The 18,056-nt window shown below is 37.0% G+C and overlaps 1 protein-coding gene across 3 annotated transcripts in view; it reads left to right on the top strand.

Moving 5' to 3' along the window:
* ZNF451 (zinc finger protein 451) overlaps window positions 1–18,056 on the top strand; it is an 87,653-nt gene that overhangs the window by 46,590 nt on the left and 23,007 nt on the right. For all 3 annotated transcript variants that reach the window (XM_053600940.1, XM_053600941.1, XM_053600939.1), the window contains 2 exons: window positions 13,871–14,024; window positions 14,510–14,657. In XM_053600940.1, coding sequence (XP_053456915.1) covers window positions 13,871–14,024; window positions 14,510–14,657 — 302 coding nt within the window. The remainder of the gene's footprint in view (window positions 1–13,870; window positions 14,025–14,509; window positions 14,658–18,056) is intronic.

Genomic DNA, 18,056 nt, shown 5'->3' with positions numbered 1-18,056 from the left:
AGAAGATTGCTTTGGGAAGTATAGACATTGATTCTTCCCAGCCATGAACATGATATGTTCTTCCATTTGTTAATGTCCTCTGCTATTTCCTTTCTTAGGATTTCATAATTTTCTTTATAGAGGTCCTTCACCTCTTTTGTTAGGTATATTCCTAAATATTTCGTTTTATTTGGGACTATGATGAAGGGAGTTATGTCCTTAATTAGCTTCTCATCTTGGCTGTTATTGGTGTATACAAAGGTGACTTGTGGACATTTATTTTATATCCTGAGACATTACTGTATTTTTTGATGACTTCCAGGAGTCTTGTGGTTGAGTTTCTTTGGGGTTCTCTAAGTATAAGATCATATCATCAGCAAAGAGGGAGAGTTTGACCTCTCCTACTCCCCTTAGGATGCCCTTTATTTCTTGTCTTGCCTAATTGTATTGGTTAGAACTTCTAGCACTGTGTTAAATAGTAATGGTGACAGAAGACAAACTTTGTCTGGTTCCTATTCTAAGTGGAAAAATTCAGTAAGATATTAACTTGGGTTTGTCATAGATAGCTTTGATCAGTTTAAGAAATGTGACACCTGTGTCTATACTCTTCAGTGTTCTAATTAGAAAAGGATGCTGGATTTTATCAAATGCTTTTTCTGTATCTATAGAGAGGATCATATGGTCTTTTTTTTGCTTCTGTTGATATGGTGAATTACATTTATGGATTTGCGTATGTTAAACCAGCTTTGCATCCCTGGGATGAAACCTACTTGATCATGATGTATGACTTTTTTTTTTTTTAATTGAAAGTGTTTAGACTGGATTTTTTTATTCTCTGTCTCTCTCTTATTTATTTACTTATTATTAAATCATAGCTGTGTACATAAATGCAATCATGGGGTACCATATACTGGTTTTATATACTATTTGACATATTTTCATCACACTGGTTAACATAGCCTTCCTGGCATTTTCTTAGTTATTATGTTGAGACATTTACATTCTACATTTAATAAGTTTCACATGTACCCTTGTCAGATGCACCGTAGGTGTGGTCCCACCAATACACCCTCCTTTCACTCATCTCCTCCCGCTCCCCCCCCATGTATGACTTTTTGATGAGAAGCTGTAATCTATTGGCTAGGATTTTGTTGAGAATTTTTGCATCTATATTCATTAGTGAAATAGGTCTGAAGTTCTCCTTTTTAGTTGGGTCTTTTCCTGGTTTTGGTATCAGGGTGATATTTGCTTTGTGCAACGTGTTGGGGAAGATTCCTTCCTCCTCAATTTTTTGGAATAATTTCTGCAGTATGGGAATAAGGTCTTCTTTGAAGGTTTGATAGAATTCTGGTGTGAAGCCTTCTGGACCAGGGCATTTTTTTGTTGGGAGAGTTTTAATTGTTTCTTTGATCTTATGGTTGAAAGTGGCCTTTTCAGGAGATCTATTTTTTCCTAAGTCTAGAGAGAGGGTATGATCACAAATATTGATCCATTTCCTTCACATTGTCAAATTTCTGGGCATAGAGTTTCTGGTAATATTCAGAGATAATCTCTTATATCTGTGTGGCATCTGTTGTTATTTCCCCTTTATCATTTCTGATTGAGGTTATTAGAGATTTTACTTTTTTATTTCTAGTAAGTCTGGCCAAAGGTTTATCAATTTTATTTTTTCAAAAAGCCAACTCCTTGTTTCATTAATTTTCTGAATGATTCTTTTGTTTTCAATTTCATTAATCTCTGATTTAATTTTGTATATTTCTTTTCTGCTGGGTTTAGGCTTAGATTGTTCTTCTTTTTCCAGTTCTGTAAGATGGCTTGTGAGTTTGTTGATGCTCTCTCTTTCTGTTTTTTGAATGTAGGCTCCTAAAGCGATAAATTTCCTCTCAGGACTGCTTTTGCTGTATCGCACAGGTTTTGGTAGCTTGTGTCTTCATTGTTGTGCTCAAAGAAATTAATGATCTTTTTTATTTCTTCCTGCACCCCTCTATTATTCAGCATAAGGTTGTTTAATTTCCATGCCTTTGTGTAGGGTTGAATGTTTTGTTGGAGTTGAATTCCACCTTTAGTGCCTTGTGGTCTGAAAAGATGCAAGGTAAAATTTCAATTCTTTTGATTCGGTCGAGGTTTGTTTTGTGTTCTAATCAATTTTGAATAATGTTCCATGGGGCAATGAGAAGAATGTATATTCTTTATCTTTAGGATGGAGTTCTCGATATATGTTTATCAAGCATAGTTGTTCTAGGATCTCATTTTAGGCCTCATATATCTTTGTTTAATATCTGTTTAGAGGCTCTGTGAGGGGAATGTTAATCCCTGTTATTGGATATCATATTGCTCAGACTAAGTAAGGTCTGTTTCAAGAAACTGGGAGCATTTAAGTTGGGTGCATAAATATTTAGAATTGAAACGTCTTCTTGTTGTATGTTTCCCTTGACCAATATGAAGTGACTATCTTTGTCTTTTTTACTTTAGTTGCTTTAAATCCATGTATGCCTGAAAATAAGATTGCAACCCCTCTTTTCTTATGGATTGTGTTTGCCTGAAAAATTGTCTTCCAACCCTGACTTTGAGCTTTAATTTGTCTTTTGAGACTAAGTGTGTTTCCTGCAAACAGCAAATGGATGGCTTGTTTTTTTAATCCAATCAGCCAATCTGTGCCTCTTCAGTGGAGAGTTTAAGCCATTAACTTTTTTTTTTTTTTTCCCCAGTTTTTTGGCTGGGTGTGGGTTTGAACCCTGCACCTCCAGTATATGGGGCCTGCGCCCTACTCCTTTGAGCCAGAGGTGCCACCCCATTAACAACATTTATTGAAATATCTGATAAGTGTGGTAGCATTCTATTCATCTTATTTTGTGAAAGTCCATTGCTTAGTTTTATCTTTTGCATCATTGTGGAGCCTAGGTTCTGTCCTTTAATTTCTTGGTGCTTACTTCGCTGGTGGTACATTGTGATGGTCAGTGTATAGAATAGGTAGAAGTATTTCCAGTAGAGCTGGTCTTGTTGTGGCAAATTTCCTCAATGTTTGCATATCAGTAAAAGATTTGATTTCTCCATTTTAAAAGCTTAGCTTAGTGGGTTATAGAATTCTGGGCTGGAAATTGTTCTGTTTAAGTAGATTAAAGGTAGATGACCATTGTCTTCTGGTTTGAAAAGTTTCATTAGAGAAGTCTGCCATCACTCTGATGGATTTGCCTCTGTAGATCAGTTGGTGTTTACTCCTGGTAGCTTGCAAAATTTTGTCTTTTGTCTTGATTTTGGACAGGTTCATCACAATGTGTCTTGGAGAAGCTCTGTTAGAATTGAGGTAACCTGGGGTCTGATATCCCTCTGAAAGGAGTGTGTCAGAATCTTTGGTTATAATTGGGGAATGTTCATTTATAATATTCTCTGGGGCATTCTTCTTTCTCTCTTGGGATACTTATAACTCCTATGTTTGCTTCATAAAGTCCCATAATGCTGTCAGTGAATGTTCTGCTTTCTCTCTCTTCTTTTCTACCTCTTTAACTATCTGAGTTATCTCAAGAGCTTTGTTCTCTACCTCTGAGATTCTTTCTTCTGCATAATCTAATCTGTTGTTGATACTTTTATTGCATCTTTAAATTCCCTAATTGACTGCTTCAGTTCCTTCAGCTCTGCTATATCCTTTCTGTATTGTTCATATCGTTCATCTCTTATTTGATTCTGTTTTTGGATTTCCTTTTGATTATTTTCTATTTTCTCAGCAATTTCCTTCATTGTTTTCATCATCTGTATTTTAAATTCCCCTCTGTCATTTCTAACATTTCTTTATAGGTGGAATCCTCTGCTGTAGCTACCTCACGGTCCCTTAGGGGGATTGCTCTAGACTGGTTTTTCATGTTACCAGGATGTTTCTGCTGATTCTTCCTCATGAGTGTTTTCTTTTATCTGTTTCCTTTCCCTAATTTTCCTTTCACTTCCTCTAGCTCTTTAAGTTACTGTGCCTCTGGCCTAAAGTTTTGATGAATCCTTTTGGTACAGGACCAGAAGGATGAAAAGATTGAAGAGTAAGAGGGGAAAAAAAGATTTAAAAAAGAAAGAAAAAGAGGCAAGGAGAAGTGGGTGAGTAAAAGGGAATGTTGAAAAAAAGAAGAGAGGCTCAGAAAGAGGGAGACAGGAGTAATACAGGTGTATAGTAGGGTACTTTTGACCCAACCTTAAAACCCCCCAGCCTCTGGGGTCCTGGGTTGGCTGGTTCTCTTGAGGTCAGCAGCTCTTTGCTGGCCTATTCAGACATAGTACCCCACCTCCACCAAGTAAAGAGGAAAGACAAAAATACTATAAATCAAACCAAACCAAACAAACAGAAACTCCTATGGGATAAAATTGGGGGGAAAACTAAATAATAGGGGCGAAAACACAAGCAAAAATGAAGTTCTAATTGTTAATGAAAGCAACAATGGGAAATTGTATTTAAACTAGAAAAAAGGAAGGAAAAGAAAAAAAAAATCTGGAGGGAAAATTTTGAAGTTAAAGAAAAAAACCCAAAACCAAAAAAACAAAACAGTATATGTATCTTGTTGAATACTGTCTAGGCAACAGGTGATCTTCTGGGGTATGAGATGTTAATCACAATGCTGATACAGCTGTATGAGATGGAGACTGGAAGCCTCTGCTGATTTCTCAAACCCCACAAGCTTGAGAGGCTAAATGTCTCCTCAGCCCACTTAAAAGACACTTTAAACTGTTATCCTTGGCTAAACAGAGGCTTTCCCAGGAAAGCTCTTGTCTCTGGGATCTCTCCTGAAGTGGCTGCCCGCTTTTCTAATGCACCAAAACCAGTCTCACTCTATGTCCCTGAGGGCCATGGCTGTAAAACACTGAGATCTCTGCTCTACCCCAGCGTCTCAGTCCCAGCCTTTGGGCTGCTCAGTCACTAGGTTACTCGCCCAAGATCTCCTGGCTGATCCTCGTGCTGTGACCCTGAGGATGGCAGCCTGCAGGGGCAGTTCTCCCACAGTGGCTGTGCAGGCGGCCCACATCTGAACAATATTAGCTCCCTTCTGGCTCAATGGCTCAGTCCCGGGCCCTGGACAACACTCAGAGTCCTCCATGCTCTTGCCCAGGATCTCCTAAGGAAGTTCAATCAAGTGCCCAAGTCCAGAAAAAAACAAAAGAAACAAAACAGCCCACAGGTAAGGAAGGCCTTTCCTGACTACAATCTCACTGTTGCTGTAGTTAACAGCTGCAGGCAGCATCCCACCAAACAAACATACCCACCACTTGCTAGTTCTCCACTGTTTTTATCCTCCTCGTTGGGTCCAGAAACCTCTCGTTGTCTCCCTGTGTTCCCAAAGGTATGTTTCTGGGCAGATCCAACCAGGCAGAGATGCCCGGAGTCTTCTCTTCCCAATCTCACCGTGCCCAGTTGCAAAGAAGCTGTTACTCGGCCGCCATCTTGAACTCGAAAAGTATTCTTTTATATGAATATGTTATAGTTCAATTTATTTTTCTATTGGATGTTTTGTTTGATTTTTTTTCTATTATTAAAAACAATACCCCATTAAATACCCTGGTAGCTAAAAAACCTCTCTTTGATGTATTTGCTGAATAAGTATTAAATTTTGAAATAGTAGAATATGTCCAGATGCTAGTGGAGTTTTTTTTTTTTTTTTTTTTAATTTTGTTTTTGGCATTTATATCTTGAACTATACCTGGAAAGTAATGTACACATAGCTTGAATTCCCAGTAGGTTCACAGCAGAGAATTGAAGCTTGCATTACGGTTATATCTGATTGAATTCTGTGGTTCTCCCACCCCTCTGTCCTGAACACATGTCTATTTTGGAGCAGATTTTGTTACATACCCGGTTATGAGTTTTTGAGAGCCCGCATCTTGTTCAGAGCTGACTAGGTACTGTAGTAGAAGAGAAATCAACTATAATTTTCACACACTAGGAGCTTATGCTCTAGAATGAACAAGTGTTAATGCTACAACAAAAGTGAAATGAGGGCTGGGTGGGGTGGCTCATACCTGTAATCCCAGCGCTCTGTGAGGCCAAGGCAGGTGGGTCGCCTGAGCTCAGGAGTTTGAGACCAGCCTGAGCAAGAGTGAGACCCCGTCTCCTAAAAATATAAAACTAGCCAAGCATTGTGGGAGGCACCTAGAGTCCCAGCTACTCCAGAGGCTGAGGCAAGAGAATCATTTGAGCCCCAGAGTTTGAGATTGCTGTGAGTTGAGATGCCAGTGCACTCTACCGAGAGCAACAGAGTGAAACTCTGTCTCAATTTTAAAAAAAGTTAAAATAGGAGTTCAGAGAAAGGAAAGAGAATTGGTTGGAGAATTTGGCAAAGCATTATGGAAGAGAAGAGGTCTTCCAGGATTCTATTTGGACAAATAGAAAATAAAAGTAACAGAATTCTGGTTAGGTTAAAAGGCCTAAATAGAATAGTGATTGTAGGCATAGTGTTGTGCAGAAAGAGTTAACAACGCAGGCTGAGACTACTGTCCTTAAGAAGCCTTGCTTGCATTGTTGGCTCTTGGCTGTTAACTGGGAGCTCAGATTTTGGGAGAGTTTCCACCATTCTCTTGACATGAGTGGCTTATTGTACAGACAGTAAGCTGAACAACTATTTTCCTTATGGGAAACTGGAATTTTGTTACATGGTAGACAGAAGCTGCCTCTGTGACCAGCCTCCATTAAAAAAATTTGGAAGCTAGCCAGGCGAGGTGGCTCACACCTGTAATCCTAACACTCTGGGAGGCCGAGGCAGGTGGATTGCTTGAGCTCACAGGTTCAAGACTGCCTAAGCCAGAGTGAGATCCTGTCTCTAAAAATAGCTGGGCCTTGTGGCAGGCACCTGTAGTCCCAGCTACTCGGGAGGCTGAGACAAGAGAGTTGCTTGAACCCAAGAGTTTGAAGTTGCTATGAGCTGTGACGCTAGGGCACTCCACCACAGGTGACAAGTGAGACTCTGTCTCAAAAAAAATTTTTTTAATTAAAAAAATTGGACACCGAGTCTCTAGTCAGCCTCCCTAGGAGACAGTAGCGCACACGTTGCTAGAGGAATTAAATGTGTCCTGTGTGACTCCACTGGGAAAGGTTTCTTGGGCTCTTACTCCTGGTTTCCTCTGCTTGTGCTTTTCCCTCTGCTGATTCTGCTTTGTATCCTTTCACTGTAATGAGTTATAGCTGCAAGGACAACTGTAAGCTGTGTTCCTATGAGTCCTAGCGAACCATTGAACCTGAAGATAGTCTTGGGGATTCCTAACACAGATAGCTATCTGATCGTAAAGGCACAAGATTTAAAATTGATATTGGCAAGAGGGAACTATTATAGAACAGTGACAGGATGAAAGCAATGCATTATACCTTTAGACCTTGAAGGACTTTTAATTTCTAAATTCTAATTCCTTCCCCATTTTTAAGGACCACCAAAGAGACTGAGTGGTATTAGAATGGCAGTAGTATTCAGATAGGATTCAAAGATGTGGACAAAGAGACCAGTATAGGTGATTTTTTTTTTTTTTTTTTTTTTTTGGAGACAGAGTCTCCCTGTGTCACCCTTGGTAGTGTGCCGTGATGTCACAGCTCACAGCAACTTCCAACTCTTGGGCTTAAGTGATTCTCTTGCCTTAGCCTCCCAAGTAGCTGGGACTACAGGCACCACCACAATGCCCAGTTGTTTTTTTTGTTGCAGTTGTTTAGTTGGCCTGGGCTGGGTTCAAACCCAGACCCTCAGGATATGTGGCTGGCAGGCACCCTGACCACTGTGCTATGGGCGCCAAGCCCAGTATAGGTGATTTTTTTTTTTTTTTTTTTTTTTTTTGAGACAGAGCTTCAAACTGTCCCCCTGGATAGAGTGCTGTGGCATCACAGCTCACAGCAACCTCCAACTCCTGGGCTCAAGTGATTCTCCTGCCTCAGCCTCCCAAGTAACTGAGACCACAGATGTCCGCCATAATACCCGGCTATTTTTTGGTTGCAGCCATCATCGTTTGGCAGGCCGGGGCTGGATTCGAACCCGCCAGCTCAGGTGTATGTGGCTGGCGCCTTAGCCACTTGAGCCCCAGGCACCGAGCCAGTATAGGTGATAGTAGTTTAGCTTTGAGATGAGAGAAGTGTTTGGTAAGTAATAGCATTTAGAATGAAGAGCTTAAAGTGAAACCAAAAGTCTTATTGAAGAAAGAAATGATAGGACTAACCTATTGCCACGACAAATGGAAGGTTTAGGAAAAGAAGGGGAAAGGGGTACAAGGAAATTATGTTCCTTTTTTTTGTTTGTTTTCCTTTTAGGGTTTGCAGTAGGTAATCAATATTCAAATTTTTTAGTACTTGAGTTCTTTCAGGACATGTTTCCCTATCCATTCTCTGTTGTAATGAGCATATTTATCTTTTTTTCTTTAGTAAATCTAAGTAGGTGGTTTAACCTAAAAATTCTTTCATTTTTTTTCCCCAAGTTTCATAAATTTGTTTATTTTCTCTTTTCTTTGCCTTATCTCTAAGAAGTAGATTTATAAGATTTCTCAGCCTTTTGAGAAGCAGTATGATAAAATAGAAAGAACAAAGGCTTTGGTGTTAGACATGAGTTCCACTGTCTCTGTTAGCTGCATTTTCTTGGCAAGTTAACTCAACTGTGAGCTTAGTTTCTTCATCTCAGAAAATGTAATACTCTATAAAGCACTTTGAGCCTAAACCACAGTCCTCAATAATTGCTTATTTCTTGGCATGAGGACTGTAAAGGAAACTTGTGTGCATTAGGTTGTAATTAGGTTCTTAAATGAGCCAGAAGAGGTCACTAGAAGATTGGATAACCTGCTCACATAAGCCTTTCATACCAATGAATTCTGTTTTGTAAAGATGGCACTCTGATGAAAGAGAATCAAATGATTCACAGAATGATTCACAATTCATATTGTTTTCTTTGCTTGCCTACAGTTTTTCTTTTATCTTCAGTTTCTTCACTCTGGACTAGGCCTTTTCAAACTTCAATGTGCACATGAATTATTTGGGAATTTTTTTTAAATGCAGATTCAGCTCAGTAGGTCTGGGGTGGAGTCTTAGATTCCTATTTGTAGAAAGCTTCTCGGTGATGACATTGCTGCTGGTCTTTGAGTTACACTTTGACTAGCAAGTGTCTAGTGAGTTTTGATATTAAAGCCATCCAGTGGGTATTGTATTACCAATAGCTCCCTGCTTTTCTCCCTATTTTGGGATGGTGATGGCGGATAGACTGGAATCCTGTGTGCCTCAGTGTCATTGTGGGTCAGGAGGGCTTCTTTATTTTGTTTTTAGGGTATTATATCATCTAAGGCAGCGGTTCTCAACCTGTGGGTTGCAACCAATGAAAATACATCCTGCATATCAGATATTTACATCACGATACATAACAGTAGCAAAATTACAGTTATGAAGTAGCAACAAAAATAATTTTATGGGTCACCACAACATGAGGAACTATATTAAAGGGTCAGGGCATTAGGAAGGTTGAGAACCACTGATCAGATGATTTTTCTCCTTGGTTAACTCATCCTCTCTGTCCCTAAGCAACCACTAACCTACTTTGTTTCTCTGTGGATTTATCTATCCTGGACATTTCATATAAATGGAATCAAATAATATGTAGCCTTTGTGAGTAGACCTTTTTACTTGCCATAATGTTTCTAAGGCATAGTCAAGGTTTTATCATACAGCACTTTGTTCCTTTTTATTACCAAGTAATGTTTCGTTATATGGATGTATGTCACATAATTCATCAGACATTTGGGTGGTTTCTACTTTTTGGCTATTATAAATGGTGCTTCTACAAACAAATGTGTGTATCTGAGTCTTTTGTGGACATATATTTTAAACATGTATTAAATTGTGCGGTCGTATGATAACTCTTTAATTTTTGGAAGAACTGTCAAACTGATATCTACCCACTGCACCCTTACACTTTCTCATCAGCAGTGTATGCATTTTTTAGTTTCTCCATATCCTTTTCAGCATTTATTATTACCTGGTTTTTGAAGTTAGCCATCCTAGTGGGTGTGAAATGGTATCTGACTATGGTCTACTTTTTTTGATACACAAATTTGTATGGTGTATTATTTTCATGTAATCAGAACTATGGTAAAAAGGAATTGAGTACTTTAACTTACCAGATAATCTTATTTCTCTTGCCTTCTCCCAATTTGTATTAAGGTATTTGCAAATAGCCATATTTTTATAATAGATATGGCCTAATAAAATTTTATGTAGAATCACATTTTGGTTTTTTGGAGAAAATCATTTAGAAAAGCGTTATGTTGAATCTCCTTACAAGTCTCAAACTAAAAGTGATTTTATTTACTTAGTTTAGGGTTTTTCAAGTAGGAAAAACTTCTTTAAATTGGTGATTAATAAATGTCTTTGTTGCTTTCTTATTTAGAACCTTTTAAGTGGAATGCAAAATGTCCTCCTGGTTGTTATTTCTTCTGCATGGCACTCATCAAATAAAACAGGAGTCGGGGAAGAGGGAGTAGTGAAAAGGCTTAGAATTTATAACCAAAGATATAAAGCTTGGTGTGAATGCTAGGTTTATCTCTTTTAGGGTACAACTTATTTGGGGGAGAGGGTGGTAAGTTGGTCAATTTCAGTTTTTCTCATTTTAAGTAATGAAAATAGTACCTCATGTGTTCATTAAAATAATTAAATGGATAAACAATCTGAACCATAGTATGGTGCTTACCTTGTGCTTAATATAATTTTCTATCCCTTTTCTTCTTGCATCTCATAAGTACTACACAAACTATTCTGGTATTGTTAGCATTAATGGTAGTAAATTTAAGAAGCCATAATACAATTTTTAAGGCTGTTACTCTAAAGCTCATTAGTAGTAAGTTAAATTTTAACAGGTACACATGTATATAATAGTATATACACATATAAATACAGACTTCTAAAAATTTTTTCAGGTTAATATGAGGGTACAGACAACCAGGTCACAATATTTGAATTTGTTAGGTAGAGTCCCTCTTGTAGTGTGTCCAGCACCCAAAAGGTGTGCCATGTACCACTGCATCGTGCCCATTAAGTGGAGCACCCCAGACTCCTCTCTTCCCTTCTTTCCTTCCTTCCTCCTCCTCCCAACTTGAAATGAGTTTTTCACCTTTGTAGGTGTGAATTAGAAAGTCTACTGGCTTCATATTAGTATTGAGTACATTAGATATTTGGTTTTCCATTCTTGTGATGCTTTACTAAGAAGAATGTGTTTCACCTCCAGGTTAATACAAAAGATATAAAGTAGCCATCTTTTTATGGCTGAATAATATTCCATGGTATATATAGATACACCACACCTTGTTAATCTATTCCTGAGTTGATGGGCATTTAGGTTATTTCCACATCTTGGCAATTGTAAACTGATTTGAGATAAACAATCTAGTGCAAATGTCTTTATGATAAAATGATTTTGTTTTCTTCTGAGTAGATATCTAGAAGTGGGATTGTGGGGTCAAATGAGAAATCGAATTTTGAGTTCTTTGAGGATTCCCCATACTTCTTTCCAAAGAGGCTGTATTAGTTTGCAGTCCCACAAACAGTATAAAAGTGTTCCCTTCTTTCCACATCCACGCCAGTATCTGCAACTTAGGGATTTGTGATGTGGGGTAATCTTACTGGGTTTAGCTGATATCTCAGGGTGGTTTTGGTTTGCATTTCTCTGATTAGGGATGAGCATTTTTTCATATGTTTGTTAGCCACTTGTCTGTCTTCCTCAGAAAAGGTTCTGTTCATGTTTTTTGCCCAGTGGTAGATGGGATTGTTTGCTCTTTTATTTGTTGATTAATTTGAGCTCTCTATAAATCCTAGTTATCATACTCATAACACAAATATCTTCTTCCATTCTGAAGGTTGTCTGTTTGCTTTAATTGTTGTGTCCTTAGCTGTGCAGAAGCTTTTCAGTTTAATTAAGTCCCATTTGTTTATTTTTGTTGTTCTTGCAGTTGCCACGGAAGTCTTCTTTCTCTAGGCCAACATCCTTAAGAGTTTTTCCCACACTTTCTTCCAGGATTTTTATTGTTTCATTCTTTAGATTTAAATCTTTTATCTATCTTGAGTCAATTTTTATAAGTGGTGAAAGTTGCGGGTCCAGTTTCAGTCTTTTACATGTAGTTATCCAGTTCTCCCAGCACCATTTGTTGAATAGGAATTCTTTCTCTCAGTGTATGGGTGCTCTACATGTTCAGAGAAACTTCTCTAGTAACCAACTATAGAAATGTTTCCTGAAAGACAGTCTTTCATATGTTTTAAAAAAATTTTCCATAGGCTATAAGTGGCTCTTAACCAGATTTTAAAATCTAGCTGCTTCAAAAGACATGCCTGTTGGGAGTATAGGAAAATTTTTAAAGTGACCATAAACTAAATTAATAGATGTTTGGAAAAATATTTGTAAAATGGGGGATGAGACAGATAATTAATTTTGATAATAAAGGACTGATAACAAATTGAACAGAAAGGGAGAAAGCAAAACAATCGAAAAAGCTAAAAGATATGAGTAAGAAGTTCACAGAAGAGCACATCTGAATCGCCAACAAATGTGTGAATAAGTGCTCAAACTCACAGACAGGAAATGACGTTAAAGCAACAATGAGTATCACATCTGTCAGACTGGCAGAAATGGAAAAAATTCAGAAAATCTGTTGTTGCCAGGTTCATTCAGTGCTACAGGACATGTGAATTGGTAGAGCCTTTTTGAAAAGCAGTCATACATACAATATCTTTAAATCTTCAAATAGGTGTACCTTTAACCTATGATAGGGTTGATAATGAGGGGAAAAAGCACTTATAAGTAAGGGTATATATTCAAGAATGTTTATATCTTTGTTTTTAGTAAGACAAAACACACCTTAAACTAAAAACACACCTAGAAATGAATGGCTCACTAAATTGAATAGATTCAGACCAGACATAGTTTGCAACCATTATGCTATACCAGTTGATTTTTACGGATTTAGAATTAGAAATATACTAGTTGATTTTTAGAGATTTTCACTAGGTATAATGGAATGAGAAAACTAATAGGTGAAGGAGCCTATAAAATCATATTTGATAAAACAATAGCATTCTTTTTTTTTTGAGGTAGTCTTATTATGTTGCCCTCGGTAATGTGCTGTGGACTCACAGCTCACAGCAACCTCAAACTCTTGGGCTCAAGCAATTCTCTTGCCTCAGCCTCCCAAGTAGCTGGGACTACAGGTGCCTGCCACAACGTCTGGCTATTTTCTTGTTGTAGTTGTCACTGTTGTTTAGCTGGCCTGGGCCCAGCTCACATCCGCCATGTTTGGTGCATGTGGCCGGTGCCATAACCACTGTGCTACAAGCACTGAGCCAACAATAGCATTCTTCTTATGCATTCATTTCCACGTATTTTTGTGATTAAGCATGGAGAAATTTATGGGAGAGTATTGTAAACACTGGTTGCAGAGTATAGTAAACAAAACAAAACATTAGAAAAAGTATAAGTGGTGTGATTACATTTATACACTTGTATAATATGACACATGAATCTGTATGTAAGAAATGAAACATATATACCTTGTTTCCCCGAAAATAAGTCAGTGTCTTATTTTAAGGTGTGCTCCCAAAGATGCGCTAGGTATTATTTTCAGGGGACGTCTTATCTTTCCTGTAAGTAAGTCTTATTTTCGGGGAAACAGGGTAGAAAACAAATGTATATTTATTATTATAGAAAGATAGTCAGAATTTGTTTTTGAGGAAAAAATAAAAATTTTACATATAGGACCTTGTTTATGACAAAAGTTCTGTAATTCATATTAGGTAAGAAAAGTTTTTATGTTACAGATTGATATAGGATACTTTAAATAAATAATAGGAAATTTTGGAAGTTGATTTTAGGAAGTTGAGTACAAATTTTAGTTATCTGTAATACAGCTTTGCTTTATATTTTAGGAAACCACAGATGATGGACACAACAATGACCTTCTTCCTCAGATTATTCAGTGTTTTGCGTGTCCAAATTGCTTCCTTCTTTTTAGCAGCAAGGATGAGTGTTTGAAGCATATGTCTGAAAAGAATCATTTCCATCAGAGTTTTAAATTGGGTGGTATGTTAATACTCTGTCTTCTTCTGAAAATTATTAAATACTTGAATCTTTGCTGATTTACCATACTTCTCAGACCATTTGCTTGGTTACTTTTCCTCATAGTAGTTTTAAAAGTGAGAGACTTTTATCTCAATTCTTATTTTTTTAAAAATGGTCATTATTTATTTGTACCTATGAGTAAAGTTTAAAGTTTGAGGAGTAAAGTGAAACTTTGAAGAAAACATTTATTCCAGATAATGTTTTTGTTATATACATGTTATCTAGGAAGTTGGGTGTTTTCTCTGCATGTAAGAAGCAAATTTTAATTTGATTGTAAGGTATCCTTTGTATTCAAGGCCAAAAATGGCTTCCCTTAGATTTTTAGTAAATTAATGATTCTCTTCTTTTACTTATTCCAACTGATGTTGGGAAAAGCAAAGGAGAGGAAGGTTGGGTCACTCTGTACTCAGATAGCTTTGCAAGTTACAGTTTGTTGTGTCTTTCAGATGACAAGGGAAAAGCACATCCAATATCATTTCCATCTTTTGCGAAGAAACTTTTGATCTCTCTGTGCAAAGATGTTCCATTTCAAGTTAAGTGTGTTGCCTGCCACCAGACGCTGCATTCCCACATGGAGCTCACTGCCCATTTCAGGTTTGTACATGTTTAGTCTTGTGCTGTGAGGCCATCCTACTGAGCCATTTACCAGTGAGAGGATTCACCAAATACTTTTCTATTCCATGTCTCTCACCTTTTAAAAAGAGAATATACATTTCCTTGGAAATTAACCAAATTTAGCATAGTGAGAAAAGTTACAGACGTGGAAAAAGTGGATATATTGATATTGCTGTCATGTAAAACAAGCTAACAGTTCTACACTGTGTGTTTTTTCTGTGTGTGTTCTGTAATTGTGAGGAGGGGAGGTGAAGGTTAAAATAGAACCTTGGCTTTAAATCAGCCAGAATGAAAAATATCATATACATGTGAAAGATGAAATCTCTATGAACGTTCAGATTTGTTAAGTAATCATGAAGAATTCCAGTATGATTTTTTTCTTTGTCCTTTTATTGTAAGCAATACAGGAAAGTAGGGAGAACAGTGTATAATAAGCCCCAGGGTACTTTTCTTTTCTTTCTTTCTTTTTTTTTTTATTATATCATAGCCGTGTACATTAATGCAATCATGGGGTATCATACACTGGTTTTATATACCATCTGACATATTTTCATCACACCCCAGGGTACTTTCCAACTAGCATCAGTAGTTATCAACACATGACAGTCACGGTTCTTTTATGGTCTTATTCTCACAAGTGATCTTTTAAATAAATCCTAGGCATCATTTTATTTCATCTGTCATTACTTTAGTATGTATTATAAATAATGACTTTTTTTTTTTTTGAGACAGAGTCTCACTTTTTCGCCCTTGGTAGAATGCTGTGGCATCACAGCTCACAGCAACCTCAAACTCTTGGGCTCAGGTGATTCTCTTGCCTCAGCCTCCTAAATAGCTGGAATTACAGGCGCCGGCTACAATGCCCGCTATTTTTTGTTGTGGTTGTCATTGCTATTTTAGCTGACCCGGGCAGGTTTGAACCTGGCAGCCTTGGTGTATGTGGCTGGCACCGTAACCACTATGCTATGGGCACTGAGCCAGGACTCTTCTTTGTAAAAGAAAATGTAACTGTCCTACCATTATCACACCTTAAAAAATGAATAGTTTCTTAGTATCAAATACTCAGTCAAATACTCAGTTATCATATTTCCAAATATCTCATGAACTTTTTAAAAGTTGTTTTGTTGAAATCATGATCCAAACAAATCTGTAGTTTGCATTTAAATGCTATGTTTCTTAGGGATCTTCTTTTTTTCTTTAAAATACATTAAAAATTTTTTTTCTACTAAGTGACACACTTTCATTTGTGAAATAATGATTTTCACAAACCTTCAAGTAAAATATATTCTCAATAAAACTGAGGCAGTATAAAATAATGGTTAATAGTCCTGGTGCAGACTTGTGTTTCATGAATTCAATACCTGGTCTGCCTTTTATTTTTATTGTTTATTACGAAAAATTTCAGCTATAGAAGTAAACAGAATAGGCTTGGCGCCTATAGCTCAAGCAGCTAGGGATCCAGCCACATACTCCGGAGTTGGCGGGTTCAAATCCAGCCTAGACCTGCCAAACAACAATGACAACTACAACCAAAAAATAGCCAGAAGTTGTGGCAGGCACTTGTGGTCCCAGCTACTTGGGAGGGTGAAGCAACAGAATTGCTTAGCCCAAGAGTTTGAGGTTGCTGTGAGCTGTGATGTCACAGCACTCTACCGAGGGTGACATAGACTCTGTCACAAAAAAAAAAGAAGTAAACAGAATAGTATAATGAACACCCATTACCCAGCTTTAGTAATTATCAACACTAGCATTCTTGTTTTATTTATACTTCTAATATTTTCTCTACTTTCTTTATTTTTTAAACTTTTTTGTTTTTGAGATAGAATTTAAATGCCTTGAAGTGTACAGACTTTTTAACTTTTACAATTTTGACAAATGGATACATCTATTCAACCCACACTCTCATCCTAACATCCATTGCTCCATTATGTCCCTTCCTGCTCATTCCCACCTCCTCACCCACGAAAACAGGCGTCTCTCTTATGGTATTTTCTACACCTTACATTACTTTTTCTCCTCTAGAACTTCCATGTAAATGGAATTCGATAGTATGTACTCTTTTGTGTTTGTCATGATACCTGTGAGATTTATCTATATTGTTTAGTACCTTATTCCTTCTTATTGGTAAGTGGTAGTCTGTTGTATGAATGTAATACAATTTGTTTATCAGTTCTCATACTGATGGACATTTGGATTGTGTACAATTTAGACCTATTGTGAATAAAGTTGTTGCAAAGAATTTATACAAGTCCTTTTGTGGACATGTTTTCATTTCTCTTGAATGAACATCTAAGAGTAGAATTGCTAGTTCGAAAGTAGATGTATATTTAACTTCGTAAGAAACCACTAAACACTTTTCCAAAGTGGTGTATGTGGTATCAGTTTACAGCCTTACTAAAAGGATGTGGGAGTTCTAGGTATACTTGATTCTTGGTTACCTTTGATGTCACCTCGGTTTACCTTTTTCATTTTTGCTATTCTCGTGTCTCATTGTGGATTTTATGTGCATTTTCTTGATTAGCAATGATGTTGAGCACTTTTTCATAGCTCATGGGCCATTTGTTTAATATTTATGAAATGTTGGTTCATGGTTTTTGCTTATTTAAAAAATTGGATTGTTCGCCTTTATAATAGTGAATTGAGCTGTTTCCTTATATATTTCAGATAAAATTTTTCTGTCAGATTTGTATCTAGAATATAGGAATTTCTAGAATATACAAATATTTATGAGTGTATTTTCCCAGTCTGTGACCTTGCAAATTGATATTGTTAATTATGTCTTTATGAGTCAGAGCTTTTCATCTCTTTAAGTGTATTTTATTATTTTCTTTTTTCATGATTATGCCTTCTGTGTCCGGAGAAATCTTTCTTGTTCATGCTTCAATAATATGCTATTTCATTCTGGTTTTTTATGTTTATTTCTATACACTATCTCAAATTTTTATTGACTTTTAAAACAAGTGTTTGCTTTCACTGATGGTTCTGTGTTATTTGCCCATTTTCTTTTTCATTAATTTCTACTCTTTATACTTTGAGTTTAATTCTAGCTTTTTAAGGTAGAAGCTTTTCTAGCTTCTTAAGGTAGAAGCTTAGATTAACTTTGGATCTGTTTTCAGTATAAACATTTAAAAATATAATTTGTCTCTAAGCACTGCTTTTTCCTGCATCCCACAGATTTTGATAAGTTTTTGTTTTCATTTTCATCATATTAAAAATAGTTTGGCCGGATGCAGTGGCTCATGCCTGTAATCCTAGCACCCTGGGAGGCTGAGGCAGGTGGATTTCATGAGCTCACGAGTTCGAGACCAGCCTGAGCAAAAGCATGACCCCCTCTCTACTAAAAATAGAAAAAAACTGAGGCAAGAGGATCGCTTGAGC

Source organism: Nycticebus coucang, chromosome 9, assembly GCF_027406575.1.
Source record: "Nycticebus coucang isolate mNycCou1 chromosome 9, mNycCou1.pri, whole genome shotgun sequence".
Taxonomy (NCBI): Eukaryota; Metazoa; Chordata; class Mammalia; order Primates; family Lorisidae; genus Nycticebus; species Nycticebus coucang.
This window is presented reverse-complemented; position numbering and strand designations above follow the sequence as displayed.